At 43.4% G+C, this 15561-nt stretch overlaps 1 protein-coding gene and 1 long non-coding RNA gene across 2 annotated transcripts in view; both read left to right on the top strand.

Moving 5' to 3' along the window:
• The window catches only part of LOC309365361, a 115274-nt gene extending 100074 nt beyond the window's left edge, over window positions 1–15200 (top strand). The window contains exon 2 of the long non-coding RNA XR_014166053.1: window positions 14674–15200. This is a non-coding gene — a long non-coding RNA (uncharacterized lncRNA). The remainder of the gene's footprint in view (window positions 1–14673) is intronic.
• LOC309364922 (vomeronasal type-2 receptor 26-like) lies at window positions 6445–9492 on the top strand. The gene is made up of 3 exons (XM_081902936.1): window positions 6445–7031; window positions 7475–7601; window positions 8489–9492. The coding sequence occupies exons 1-3, from the start codon at window positions 6777–6779 to the stop codon at window positions 9397–9399; spliced, it is 1293 nt and encodes a 430-aa protein (XP_081759062.1). The 5' UTR covers window positions 6445–6776; the 3' UTR covers window positions 9400–9492.
• Window positions 15201–15561: the final 361 nt, after the last annotated feature.

The following is a 15561-nucleotide window of genomic DNA, read 5'->3' as shown; positions in this document are numbered from 1 at the left end:
GCAAGACAGAGTCTTGTGACTCCCAAGCACTGCACAGTGGCAACAAACAGAAACTAACATGGACAAGGTGGGGGGTGACTTTTCCCCTCCATCTCTCCATCGGAGGGAAGCTGGTCTGCCATAGAATGCATTCCCCAGTCCTCGTCCTTAGACTATTCCCTGACATGTTGAGATCATTTGGGTTGCCCTTTTTTAAATTTTGCCGTCAATCATGGTATCCTCCTGACTTAGAACTGACTTAGTGAGATGGGTGTCAGAGGCACCATATTACAGTGGTTCTGTCCATATCTTCAATGTCATGTCCAGAAAGAAGCGCTTGATGACTGCTCCTCACCCCCACACCGGCATTTGTGCTATGGGGTGCTGGAAGGTATTATTCTCTCCCCAGCACTATTTAAGATCTATACGCTATATAAAATCTATATGAAGTCATGGGGTGTGGTCCTGAGGAGTTTTGGAGCAAGGGGCCACCAGGCAGTTGGAGGATGGATGGCGGCTAATGGATTGAGGTTGAATGCTGACAAGATAGACGTACTGTTCTTGCGGGACAGGGGGTGGGCTGGTGTGGAGGACTCTCTGGTCCTGAATGAGGTAACTGCGCAGTCCAGGAGTCATTTTGGACTCACAGCTGTCCATGGAGGTGCAGGTTTATTCTGTGTCCAGGGCAGTGCCTACCAGCTGCATCTGGTATGCAGGCTGAGACCCTACCTGCCCGCGGACTGTGTCCACAGAGTGGTGCATGCTCTGGTTATCTCTTGTTTGGACTACTGCACTGTGCTGTACGTGGGGCTACCTTTAAAGGTGACCCAGAAACTACAACTAATCCAGAATGCGGCAGCTAGACTGGTGACTGGGAGCGGCTGCCGAGGCCACATAGCACCGGTCTTGAAAGACCTACATTGGCTTCCAGTACGTTTCTGAGCACAATTCAAAGTATTGGTGTTGACCTTTAAAGCCCTAAATGGGCTCGGCCCAGTATACCTGAAGGAGCGTCTCCACCTCCACACTGAGGTCCAGCTCTGAGGGCTGGGTACAAATAATTATTATTATTATTATTATTATTATTATTATTATTATTAACTATAATAGTATGCCGATAACACATAGCTCTAGGGACATGGGTGGCACTGTGACCTACTGAGCTTCTTGGGCTTGCTGGTTGGAAGGTTGGCGGTTCAAATCCGTGCAACAGTGGCAAACTCCCATTGCTCTGTCCCAGCTCCTGCCAACCTAGCAGTTTGATGTTGTTGTTGTTTTTAAAATATATATATTTTATTTTAAAACATTAAGAAACATACAACAAAAAGCAATACAAGATTCAAATGCCGAAATTACGCTGAATCTCCTGACTTTCCCCCATCCCTTCTATGGGTCCTAGTGGTAATATTTACACCTGCATATCAAGACTGTCCAAATTTTGTCTTTCCAAATTCTCCATACTTTCCATTAATTTACAAGTGTGGTTAAAATCCTGCTAATGTTTTAACCTGCTTACAATGTTCTTGCTTTCTGAGCTTCCCAGTTACTTGGTCTGCCATCCGTCTCCCGTGAGACTTCCAAAAGTCTGGAATGTAAACAGAGTCTTGTGACTCCCAAAACTGTGGCATAAACAGAAATCTAACACCTGGCAGAATTTTTTCCATTTCGCAACTTGGCCCAGGCCATTTGATTTTCACCTTCCTCATAGCAATCCCCACAACTTTGTGAGGTCAGGCATTGGGGAAGCCTTAGTTTTGGCTGGAGGGGAGGTTACAGCCTCTGTCCGCCCCTTCTTGGTTAAGGATATGCTGTTAAAGGGATCTGTGAGGAGTTGTTTCAGCCCGGATGCCCAGGCGGGGGCTAGGGCCATAGCACTCCTCCAACAGGGACCCCTCGGTGGTAACCCCTACTTGATGTAGGTCATGGGGGGCAGGTGTGGATTACCCTTAGATGCACCCCCAGTAGATGGACTGGGGTGGAATAAGTGGCTATACACAATGCCAATGCCAAACCATTCACATCTGTAATCAACAGATTTGTGACTCATTTGGACCCAATGTTATGCTGTTGTCTGGTTTTCATCACTTAGGGAGTGACAGGAACACAGGAGCTTGGCACACAATTTGTAGGCTCTTTGGATGATTCCCACTTCTAAAGGAGCAAGTGCATAGTTTGGGGGTACCCTTGGATACACCTTTGTCACTAGAGTCCCATGTGTCCTCTATGGCTGTTTGTGAACAGGAATAGCCTGACCACTGGAGTAATGGAAAACATGGAGCTGGACTACTGCAATGCACTCTTTCTGGGGCTGCCCTTGGGTCTGGTGCAGAATCTCTAGTTGGTGCAAAACGATGTGGCCAAATTGTCCTTGCGAGATTTTGGTCAAGAACATCTGGCACCCCCCCCCCCCATTTGGAGGACTATCCACTTAAACCAATTTTCGGCTTCCTGCAACTTCCATTCCTGATCCCACCAGAGGACCTCTTCTCTTATTCCATGTCTACTAGGCTTACCCAGGAGGCACCTTGTTGAATGCTTTTTTGGAATTCCAAGTGTTGGTTTGTCTGTTTCTTTATTAAATTTGTACACCACCCTTCACCCGATGATCTTAGGGTGGTTCACAGCATAAAAATAAAGGATAAGATCAAAAAGTACATAATAACAACAAGAACAAAAACAAAACAAGAAACCTACAAAAAAATCTGCTGACGTATGGTCACGTATGGTAGTTCAGGTAACTTCTAACTCTTAATCTTGGTATTTTCCACCAATCTTTGGCATTTGCATCTCACAGTTTGGAGGTAGATCTTGGAGTTTTCGCAAACATGTTTTTCTTCAGCCCTGCAGTTGCAGGTGGAGCTGCATAAAGTGTTTAGGAACTTGCAGAGGTGGTACTTCTTTTCCATATAATTATCAAAATGATAGTGTGTGTGGTTTTTTGCTTCCAAAGATCACATTTGAGTCCACTAAACGTGATGTTATGGATCTGAGGCAGAAAGGTCTGGCAGATATATGCCTCCTGAGCCACCCAAAACTTGGGGGGGCTGAGATTTAGGACAGATGATAACTGCACCAGAATGAGCTTGGCTTGACTTCTCTCCACTTCAGATGTGACCCCTCTGTAGGGCTCTGTTAGTGAGAAGAAAGTTACTGCATCTTGCAAGGACCACAACAAAAGACTTCTAATTCTTTGTAAGGGAGGTGCTCATTCCTGGGAGGAAAAAGATGGTCCTCATTCTACTGCTTCTACTGCCTTATGGGGACTGTGGGAAACTGAAGACAAAATGCCTCTTGTCTTTGGAAAGGGATGAGATAGATTCACCTAATTATTTCAGGCCAGGAGACCACCTCATCAGTGGGGTCATCTCTGCCACAAACACTCTGTTTCATCGTCATATCTTTAGCCAATGTCCTTCCACCAGCTTTTATTGGTAAGACCTTTTGTGGGGATGGAGTTCCTGGTGTTCCACTTGCTACCATTTCCATGAGATCCAACTCATCTCCAGTTACTTTCTGGGGCCTTTCTTATGATCTGGTACCTGCCTTTAAGAACATAAGAAGATCCCAATGGCAGATAAATTTGGGGGTGATTAGGCTTTCAGCGGCTACCAGTCACAATGGCTATGTTCTCCATTCCCTGTCACAGGCACTATGCCTCTGGGTACCAGTAACTGAGAATCTCAAGTAGGGGAAGAGTTCTTGTGCTTCTCAGTTTTGCATGTGCATCTGGTTGGCCGCCTTGAGAATGCTGGAACAGATGAGCCTTGGGTCTGTTTCTGCAGGATTTTTTTTGAAAGAGAGGTAGCGCTGAATATTAGAGGTAGAACAGAAATATCACTTGGACAGTGTTGGCATGTATATAATTTCTCCCCCCAGGAAAGGACCCACAAAGTACTGGCAGCTCCTCTCCTTCTTGTATGCCATTCAAGCGATCAACCAGAATCAAAAGCTGTTACCCAACATCACCCTGGGCTACAGCATCCATGAGAACTTTTTTGATGGAAGGGTGACCTATGATGCTTTGCTAGACATGCTGTCCATTGGGCAGCTGAACTTTCCAAACTACAGCTGTGGGAAACAGACTAACTTACTGGCTGTTCTCGAAGGGTCCGACTCTCAAAACTCCATCCAGATTTCAAACGTGTTGGACATCTATAAAATCCCACAGGTAGGAATGGAGAGACGTATAATAGCATTATGATATTGGCAGTCTTATTTTCAACTACCCTCCTGTTGATCCCTAGCATCAAATTTGCCTTCTTTACGGCTGCCACAACTTTCAAGGAAATCACTGTTCCCACCAAAGGGTCCTTGCAATAGACCTTCCTCCTTCCTAAGACCTTCCCAATCTCATGTTGGGCTTAGAAATATTTAGGCTATGATCTGAAATCAAACAAGATCCAAATCTTCCTTCTCTTCCCAGGTCACTTATGCTTTTGTCTCTCATGCTCTGAATGATAAGAGGCATTTCCCTTTTTTCTACCGGATGGTCCCCAAAGAAGAAGCCCTGTACCCAGGGATTGTCAAGCTGCTCCAGCACTTCCGATGGACCTTGATTGGCCTCCTTGCACCAGACACCAACAATGGAGAGAGGTTCCTGAAGAGCTTGACACCCGTGCTCATCAAGAGCGGTGTCTGTGTTGTCATCTCACAAAGCATCCCAGGACCGAATACAAATGGAGTATACATTCCTCGTCTTCCATTCCGCAAGTGGAGGCAAGTGCATGTATTTGTTTACTATGGGGAAATGTCTTTTTTCTTAAATGGACTACAATTTATACAACTGTTTTTTGACATATTGATGAAATCCATTTTTGGGAAAATCTTCATCACAACAGTTTTGTGGGATGTCGCCCTGGAGCTGATGTATAATGACATATCTTTCCAACACATCCATGGTATATTTTCCTTCTTCACTGAGACAAGTAAAGGGGCAAAATACGGTGATTTTCTACCCTTTTTCTTTGATATTAAGAAGTTTTGGGAGGATGCTTTTAATTGTTTCTATTCAAAGCATGCATTCTCAGTGAAAGGCCGGACAAGATGCAGAGAGAGAGAGAAGCTGGAGAGGCTTCCCCAAGATGATCTGGAAAGAATCCTCTCTCTAGACAGCTACAGGATCTACAACACTCTGCAAGCCGTGGCTCGTGCCTTAAATGCTGCATATTCATCTAGATCTAAGCAGAGGGGAACGGAGAGAATGGGACTTCAAAGGCTACAGCCATGGCAGGTATTTTCTTTCCCTTCATAGACATCTCAACTGAGCATGACAATGAATTGTAGTGTTGCAGATATTGAATATTGTGCAGTTTGAAACTATTCGAAGCATAAGAACGGGAAGCATTCGTTTCCTTTTGGAAATGAATTATTGTCCAGGCGCATAGAAATATTATTCACTCTTTACTCACAAACTCTTCATAACAGAATGAGAACATCATTCTGTCCAGCACAGGTTCAGGAACTCACTCTCTCTCTCTCTCTCTCTCTCTCTCTCTCTCTCTCTCTCTCTCTCTCTCCATCTCTCTCTTTCTCCTGCCTTTCAGCCTCCAGGCTGTTTGCTTTACCTTCTGGACAGCTTCCTTTACATATTGACTCTTTCGAGTTTTGGAGCCAAAGACAAAAAGGCAACTCCCGTCAAAAAGGAGATATTGCAATCCAATACCTTCATCACATGATCTAAGGTTACAACACTCACATGTTAAACCAGTTAGTTAATCTTAATCTCAGCAAGAGCCCGGAGCCCTTTAGAAAAACACATTACCCATTTTCCATTTTAAACCTTCCTTAATACATATACATTTTTCATTTCTGTTTGCTATTCTTATTCTTGCCTCATTGAACAGCCCCCCGAGCAACTGCTCCCATCATGTGCCCAATTCTCCTTTCCCCGCAAGTTGGAATTATTTTTGGCAGGGGAGATGACATTGATCAGGCTGTCTCTAGTCTCTATTCCTTTGACACCTGCTTGACTCTGCTCTGGCTCTCTGCTCCCTCCATCGAGCTCCTGCCTTTCCCTGCTGAAGCCCATATTGGAGATTTCATTCAGTTTGCCTTGAATGGAAAAACGAACCTAATTCACTCTTTCTGAAACAATCCAAGGGGGGAGCATCCTTCAAAAAACATGCTTACTAGGCGAAAATGACACAGAAATGCTGAAAAATTCTGATGAGTTTCTATTATTATTATTATTTTAAAAATGCTTCAGAAATGTGGAGAACTGAATTTAAGATTGGGGTTTGTGTGTGAGAGAGAAAACAGTATGAACCAAAAGTGACAAGATCTCTCCATTACTATTTGAGTTTGCAACCAGCTCTAAGCAAAGGGGAAGTGGATTGTCAGTATGCTTCCATTATTATTATTATTATTATTATTATTATTATTATTATTATTTAATATTAATTAAATTTTCAATCGAACAATTCCAAATAAACATTTTACAAATATCCAATGACTTCCCTTCTTCTCTTTCCATGGTTCATTTTACATCCCTGCATATTTTGCTATAACCATTCAAATCAGTTTTCTACTTTTACATCCATCAAACATTATTTACGTGGTTGAATTTATCTTAATGCTGCCACCGTTTTCAGCTGCATACAGTTGTTTTCCCTGTACTCAATAAATGCTTTCCACTCTTCTTTCAATGTATCTTCTTCTTGCTCTCTTCTTCTGCATGTTAAATCTCCAATTTCTGCATATTCTGTCCACTTAAGCTGCCAATCCTCTTTAGCTGGGACCTCGCTGACTTTCCATTTCTGGGCTAGCAAAACAGGGGCCTCTGCTTCCCTTTATTCTAAATGCTCTCATCTTTGCTTCTGTTCCAGCTCCACCCTTTCCTAGGAAGCACCCAGTTCTACAATTCTTCCATGGACAGAGTGTATTTGGATGAGAACGGGGAGCTGGCAGCCGACTTGGACATTGTGAACTGGGTGGTGTTCCCCAATAAATCCGTCCTCAGAGTGAAGTTTGGGAGTATCGACAGACAGGGATCCCCAGACCTGAAGTGCACCATCGACCAGGAGGCCATTGTGTGGCCCAAGTGGCTCAATCAGGTGACGGGGAGTGGGAATGATGCCTGTCATTTTGCTCTCTTTTCTGTGAGCTCTAATAAGTGCTCCCTGTTCTGTGGGCTGCTGCCCTCACTTGCCTGCCAACTCCAGCACTGGGCTCTTGTTCCAGATAGTTCCTACAGCTCCTCTGCTCAGCTGGGTGCCAAAGCAGGCTTCCTGCTAAACTGTGTGAATGGGGAAAGGGGGTTCCATGCTTTTTGGTTGCTACATGAATTTTATTAGTAGTGAATAGCTCAAGGGCCATATACAGAACTTTATTTAATGGAGGTCCTTTGTTTTTTCTGAATTAAATCATGAATCATTCATGTAATGGACAGTGGTGGGAAATACTTAGTTTCAAGCTATAGTCTAGATGCTACAGCAGATGACAACATACTATGCCTCAAAGAACAATTCTCATGGACGCTCTTCGTCTTTGTGCCTAGACCCTTCCTACTTCCAGGTGTGTGGAAAGCTGTCGCCCTGGATCCGTCAAGGTGATTCAGGAAGGGAAGCCTATTTGCTGTTATGAATGTCTTCCCTGTGCAGAAGGGACCATCTCCGCTCAGGAAGGTGGGTGACTCCAAGGGAAAGGCTGGCCTTGGGGAAGAGAGAAGGGTTCCGTCAGGAATCTCTCCAAACCATTTCTGGGCAGGATAAGGCTGGTATGCTTCATGTGTGGGAGAGAACTGGGTGGTTCAAATCATCATCATCAATCTCTTTTTATGATTATAGTTTATGATATTGTTCTAAAATGTATCATCATCATCATCATCAACATCATATATATATAAATATGATCAAATGTGAAGGAGGGAGGTCTAAACCACAAACCTTGGTCTTGCTGATCGGAAGGGCAGCAGTTTGAAACCACGCGACGGGCTGAGGTCCCGTTTCTCTGTCTCAGCTTCTTCCATCCTAGCAGTTTGAAAGCACACCAGTGCAAGTAGATGGATAGGTGTCACTGCAGCGGGAAGGTAAAGGGTGTTTCCGTGCGCTCTGGCATTCGTCATGGTGCCCCTTTGCACCAGAAGCGGTTTAGTCATGCTGGCCACATGACCCAGGAAGCTGTCTGTGGACAAACACCAGCTCCCTTGGCCTGAAGCAAGATGAATGCTGCACCCCATAGTTGCCTTTGACTAGACTTAACTGTCCCAGGGTCCTTAAGGAGGGAGATTGTTATGGACCTAGGGTAGATATTAGACTTCTGCACAGACCCCTGATCCTCCTGGTATAGGGGCTCCAAGCAGCCCAACCTGCCAGAGGCCAAGCTGGGGATCTCTAGCCCTGGAATCCATTCCAAATTTCTTTGGGGTAGAGCTAATTAAATACCTGCAGTGATCTGTGGCTGTCTCAGACTGACTTGGTCTACAACTGAATCTCTCCCAAGAGGCTAGATACTGCTCAGGGATTGGCTGAATCCAGAGTAGTTGACATTTCTCTCTCTCTCTCTCTCGCAGATGCAGACCATTGCCAAAAATGCCCAGAAAATCAGCATCCAAACAAGGACCGAGATCAATGTGTGTTCAAGCATATCACCTTCCTAGCCTACGAAGAATCTCTGGGGGTTGTCCTACTTTCCCTTGCCCTACTGGGGTCCTTAGCCACAAGCTGTGATTTAGGAATCTTTATTAAATACAATGAAACTCCCATAGTCAAAGCCAACAACCGGGACCTCTCCTACATCCTCCTGGTCTCCCTCCTGCTTTCCTTTTTGTCCTCCTTCCTGTTCATTGGGAGGCCAAGGAAAGGGACCTGCCTTCTCCGACAAACAGCCTTCAGCATCATCTTCTCTGTTGCTGTTTCTTCTGTCTTGGCAAAAACCATCACTGTGGTTCTGGCCTTCCTGGCCACCAAGCCAGGGAACACAGTGAGGAGATGGCTGGGGAAGAGTCTGGCCAACTCCATTGTCATTTCCTGTTCCTGTGTCCAAGTTGTCATCTGCATGATCTGGCTGGGGATCTCGCCACCATTCCCAGACTCTGACATGCACTCCCAGCCTGGGGAGATCATCCTGCAATGCAACGAAGGGTCTGTGGCCATGTTCTATGGTGCCCTGGGCTACATGGGCTTCTTGGCGGCCATCTGCTTCACGGTGGCTTTCCTAGCCAGGAAGCTGCCTGGGGCCTTCAATGAAGCCAAGCTGATCACCTTCAGCATGCTGGTCTTCTGCAGTGTTTGGGTGTCCTTTGTGCCCACCTACCTGAGCACCAAAGGGAAATACATGGTAGCCGTTCAGGTTTTCTCCATCTTGGCCTCCAGTGCTGGGCTCCTGGGCTGCATCTTTATTCCCAAATGCTACATTATTTTGCTGAGACCTGATCTGAACACAAAGGAGCACCTGACAGCAAAAACAAAAGATAGCATTTGATTCTTAAAATATTATTTTTCAGGAAGGTAGAGAAGTGATGTTCTTGAAAAATAATGTTTCTATTTAAAAAATCATTACCCTCGTTTGATCATGTAGAACAAACCAACTTAATGGAAATAGTTATGAAATTTGGCTGAAAATTTGTTAATCCTTTGGAAGATATAAATCACAGGGAATTCACATTACCAAAATTTTGTTCCAAAATTCTTGGAGCAGAACAAGGATGTCCACTGTCACTCCTGTTATTTTTCCAAGTGAATCTCCAGCCCCCGGCTCTCTCACTTCCTCATTCATCATCACCTCCTCTGCAGGTGCTGCTAAGTACCCTCTGTCTTTGAGCTCTTTGCTCTCCTACTTTTAAGGCTCGCTGGGTTCTGGGAGATGGTGGGTCTAGAATGGTTTCTAATGACGTGTCAGCCAGATGTTGCTCTGGTTCTCCCATGATTTCCCAACTTTCCCCCTCATCTGCCTCTGAGCTGTGACTTCCCTCAAACCCCTGTTGTAAATCTATACTGTCTTCTTCCTCTTCCTCCTCCCTGGGAGGGTCAGGATGGAGAGGTGGTCTCCCCCGTTCCTCCCTGGCCCTTGGTCATCTTGGTCACTCTCCACCCCATACCTGCCAACTCATCAATCTCTTCCTTAATTTATGGTGCCCAGAACTGGACACCGTATTCCAGGTGTGGTCTGACCAAGGCAGAATAGAGTGGGACTATTACTTCCCTTGATCTGGACACTACTTCTGTTGAAGCAGACTAAGATTTCAACATTATTTTTATTAGAGTTAAAATTTGTTATCTTTTCCCCCTAACTGTATAAAAATCAATGCTGTATTTTAATATGTTGTGAGCCATGCAGGGACCTTACAGTGAGGGAGGGTCATCAATATTATTATTTAATATATTAAAAAGTTGCTGCATCACACTCATGTTGACTCATGTTAAGCTTCTGGTGTAATAAGCCACTTGTCCTATATTTACGCCTCTGCTTATTCTCTTCAGCCTCAGCAAGGTGTTGTTAACATTTTGCTCCTTCAGACCATATACACAAGGACCTAGGTCCACATTTGGCCAGAATCATACCTGCTCAACTGTCATCTCTAACCCCCCCCCCCAAATAATTAAATTCCCCCCCGCCCATGTTTCATTTCACTTCCTGAGAAGAATCCTCGAATGTTTCCACTGAATGTAGTAAGAAGGGAGTGTATTATGGAGGTGGGAGCTCCAGGCAGACATTTCCACAGTGGTGGGAATGTTTTGGTGGTTGTTTATTAAAAATTTGATGATTTACAAAAGTGTGCAATGTCTCTCTTATTTTTTTCCCCATGTAACTTTCTTACAATTCAGTTTCCATTGGTACCATTCGCCCATTCACCCATGCTTATTCCTGACAGGTCTCTCCAGCGGTGGGAGTGTTGTGGGAAAGCGAATGACAATGAAACAGAGGAGGAGGAGGAAGAAGAGGAAAGGGAAGGGTGAAGGCTTGTTGCTTGGGGAGCGGGGTAGATAAAAGAGTGAAAGACAAGGCAGTTCTGGGCAGCCTGGGCAACTGCTGCTTAGGTGGACCAGAAAGCAAAGAAAATGACCTTTGCTGCAGTTAGGCCAAAGGAGAGCAAAATAGGGAAGGGAGGGCTAGCCAGGAAGAAGAGTGGGAGCTGTTCTTGTTGCTGCATATAACCAAGAAAAATAGAATATGCACTAGAGTTATAACTTTTTGACCTCAAAAACAAATTAACAAACAAACCCCACTCCCTGTATTATAATGGGATGAACTTTTGCTTAGAAATACTGAAAAGGGGACTAATTGTGAAAAAAGGTCACCCCGAAATGTAAAGTTGGAATCACTGTATCTGTAACATTACTACTCATAAGTATTAGCACTTTTAAAAACTTTATGGAACTGTTTAGAACTTTTACAGCTGTCTGGAACTTCCGAAAAATGTATTGGAGAATCACGGGAGGCGGGAGCCATCCATACTCCAGACGCCAAGAAGCAATCAGGGTGCGTCGCGCAATAAAAGTGGTGCGGGAACTTTATGGTCCTTGTGTTCAGGCCCCTTGTGTGTCTGGGACCCATAGATGGCTGTGGGGACATACAACAGATCATGCTTATAGAGAGCATGAAGCCCACAAAAATGTTTAGCTCTTTTCATTTGTGATGTAGGCTTTTTGCTCTATCCCTCTCACCATCTGCAGCTGTTTAGGGAATTGACAAGACGGGATATTTTATGCACCAAACCTTTCAGACTCAGTGCGAGAAATTATGAATCTCTGGAGAAATCCCCGGGAAAAATAAGAATATTTATGAGGCGGGGAAGCATTGCCCTGGCAACCTTCTGGAGTCTCTCTGTGGCTTGAGGAGCAGATGCAGAGCTGGAGAAAACATGTTTGCAAGAACACAGAGAAGCAGCTGCCCTGTTTTGACGTGGGCCAGCATAGGGTGGAAAGGTCAGCTTGGATTGTAAATAGCAATGCATCTTCGTTGGGGTCAGGACCAATATATTATTTTAGGATGTATGCAAATATATATACGCTCTACATAGAGTACCTACATCTGAACACTGTGAACTCATGAAACCTACTCCCTTTACAAGATTATTATTATTATTATTATTAATAATAATAATAAGAAGAAGAAGAAGAAGAAGAAGAAGAAGAAGAAGAAGAAGAAGAAGAAGAAGAAGAAGAAGAAGTTATGGGGTATATTTACCGTTGTATACATAGAGGTTTCAGGGGAGTTCACAGAAAAGATCACAACATATATAACCAGAATAAAAACAACAACCCAATAACACCCAACCCCCCTGAAAGGAGCCACATTTTAAAAGGGTATAGGATGTCAGTCAGGTCAACCAAAGGCCTGGTTAAAGGGGAAGGTTTTTGCCCGGTGCCTAAAGGTGTATAATGAAGGCGCCAGGCGAACTTCCCTGGCAAGAGCATTCCACAGACAGGGAGCCACTGCAGAGAAGGCCCTATTCTTGTGTTGCCACCCTACGGACCTCTCGAGGAGGAGGCACACGAAGAAGGGCCTCAGAAGATGATCTCAGGGTCCAGGTAGGTTTATATGGGAAGAGGCGGTCCTTGAGGTATTGCAGTCCTGAGATCACGCTGACATGCTTGGTTCTCCACATCCCCAAGGCCGTCTTCCCCCTAACCAGACACATTCTCCACTAACTGAACCATCTGAATTATCACAAAAGATTTGTTTTTTTAAAAAATAATATTTATTACTTTTCCAACAATTTAAACACTACAAAACAAAATAGACAATACAATACAATACAAAAACACCACACAACACTAACACATTAGACTAAGACCACAAAATAAAAACAGTTTAAAACACATCATACAGTTTCATCATCCTATCCTTCATTCACTTATTTCAGCGACCTCCTCACACCTCCCTTTTTGTATTCCACTTCTGTTAATTGTTTCAGCAATTCCTTTCCATCTTCCTCTGTTTTCTATCCTATAATTATCTAAACATATTCTAACCTTATTTTTTCTTTTAATACTCTAATACTCTAATAATCTATTTATACTTAATTCCTTATAACATTTCTACTAAAGACATATAACTTCATTCCCACATTTTTCTAACATTCATTAATTTTACAATATTTCTGTAAATAATCTTTAAACTTTTTCCAGTCTTCTTCCACCAACTCTTCTCCCTGGTCTCGGATTCTGCCAGTCATTTCCGCCAGTTCCATATAGTCCATCAACTTCATCTGCCATTCTTCCCGGGTGTTTAAATCTTGTGTCTTCCAATACCTCGCTATATGTATTCTTGCTGCTGTTTTTGCATACATAAAAAGAGTTCTATCCTTCTTTGGCACCAATTGGCCGACCATGCCCAGGAGAAAGGCCTCTGGTTTCTTCAGGAAGGTATATTTAAATACCTTTTTCATTTCGTTATAAATCATCTCCCAGAATGTCTTAATCCTTGGGCATCTCCACCAAAGGTGAAAGAATGTACCTTCAGTCTCGTTACATTTCCAACATTTATTTTCAGGCAAATGGTAAATTTTTGCAAGCTTGACTGGTGTCATGTACCACCTATAAATCATTTTCATTAAATTTTCTCTTAAGGCATTACATGCCGTGAATTTCATTCCTGTGGTCCATAACTGTTCCCAGTCAGCCATCATTATGTTATGTCCAACATCTTGTGACCATTTAATCATAGCTGATTTCACCATTTCATCCTGTGTGTTCCATTTCAATAGCAAGTTATACATTCTTGACAAATTCTTAATTTTTGAATCTAACAATTCTATTTCCAATTTTGATTTCTCCACCTTTAAGCCAACTTTTTTGTCCAAATTGTATGCCTCCATTATTTGGTAATAATGGAGCCAATCTCGCACTTTGTTTTTCAATTTTTCAAAACTCTGCAGTTTTATTCTGTCTCCATCTTGTTCCAGAATTTCCCAATATTTCGGCCATTTGGCCTCCATATTGAGTTTTTTCTGTGCCTTCGCTTCCATTGGTGACAACCATCTTGGGGTTTTCTTTTCTAACAAATCCTTATATCTTATCCAAACATTAAACAGTGCTTTTCTAACAATATGATTTTTGAACGCTTTATGTGCTTTTACCTTATCGTACCACAGATATGCATGCCAGCCAAATACATTATTGAAGCCGTCTAGATCCAACACATCAGTGTTTTCAAGAAGCAGCCATTCTCTCAGCCAGCAAAAAGCAGCTGATTCATAATAAAGTTTAAGGTCTGGCAGGGCAAATCCCCCTCTTTCCTTTGCATCTGTTAATATTTTAAATTTTATTCTGGGCTTTTTGCCCTGCCCCAGGTATTTCACTTTCTTAACCACTGTTAAACCTGTCTCATTCTGAAACCTCTCTTTTTCAGTCACTGTTAAGTTTTTCTCTAAAACCTTTGTTTTTAGTTTGTTCAATTTAAATCCTGCAACCTGACCAAAATCTTGAATCAGTTCCAAAACTCTTTTAGTACTAGATTCTGGCTCCTGTGATGTCAATACTAAGTCATCTGCAAATGCTCTCAATTTATACTGTTTGGCTCCGACTTGTATACCTTTAACCAACTGGTCCCTTCTGATCATATTTAGCAGAACCTCCAGGACCTAAATAAAGAGCAATGGGGAAATTGGGCAACCTTGCCGTGTTCCTTTTTCTATCTTAAATTCCTCTGTAACCTCGTTGTTAACAATTAACTTTGCCTTTTGTTCAGAGTAAATTGCACCTATATACCATTTCCAAATCAGCTTCAGCATCTTCAAGAAGGAGCAAACAGGTTATTCCTCTTCCCACAGCTGCACTGGTTCTCGGTGGAGTACAAGGTCAGATTTCAGATGCTGGTTTTGACCTTTAAAGACCTTCATGGCCTAGGACCCTCGTACCTATAGGACCGCCTCTCCCGGTATGGCCCATGGAGGACCTTAAAGTCCATAAATAGCAACACCCTAGAGGTCCCGGGCCCTAAGGAAGTTAGATTAGCCTCAACTAGAGCCAGGGCTTTTTCAACACTGGCTCCGGCCTGGTGAGACCAGGGCCCTGCAGGATCTGATTTCTTTCCGCAAGGCCCGTAAGACAGAGTTGTTCCACCTGGCCTTTGGCTTGGAGTCAATTAGATTCCCTCCCCTTCTTTCTTTTTCCTTTCTCCTGTGGTGAGGCTGCATTTTAATGTTTTAATGTTGTATTTTAATCTTGTTTTTAAGTTGTATTCATTCAACTTGTTTTTATTATTGCTTGTTAGCTGCCCTGAGCCCGGCCTTGGCTGGGGAGGGCAGGGTATAAATAAAATTTATTATTATTATTATTTAGAGCCACACATAAACAAGTAAATCAGGATGAATGGTGAATCAGCAGGGTGTCTGGAGAAGCCTTGAATCAGGTGGAGAGCATTATTGTTTGGTTGAATTATTCATTGACTGAATCAGAAGCAGGATGTCACCTCACGTTCCTCTCAAAAATGGGATCCATTTTAGTGGACCCAAAGGAGAACTTTGGACAAATCCCTTGAGTTTTCATGAGAAGTAAAGGAAAGGGGAAGGGGGAAGAGTGGTGATGTGTCAGGTGTGGAGAGTTCTCTTCTTCCTTTGGTAACATCACAGATAAGAATTAACAAGCAGTTGATCTATTTATAGTCCTTTTATTACAGCACAATGTTGCAAGCAGAAAT

Source organism: Podarcis melisellensis (assembly GCF_964234715.1).
Source record: "Podarcis melisellensis genome assembly, chromosome: 2".
In the NCBI taxonomy this organism is placed as follows: Eukaryota; Metazoa; Chordata; class Lepidosauria; order Squamata; family Lacertidae; genus Podarcis; species Podarcis melisellensis.
This window is presented reverse-complemented; position numbering and strand designations above follow the sequence as displayed.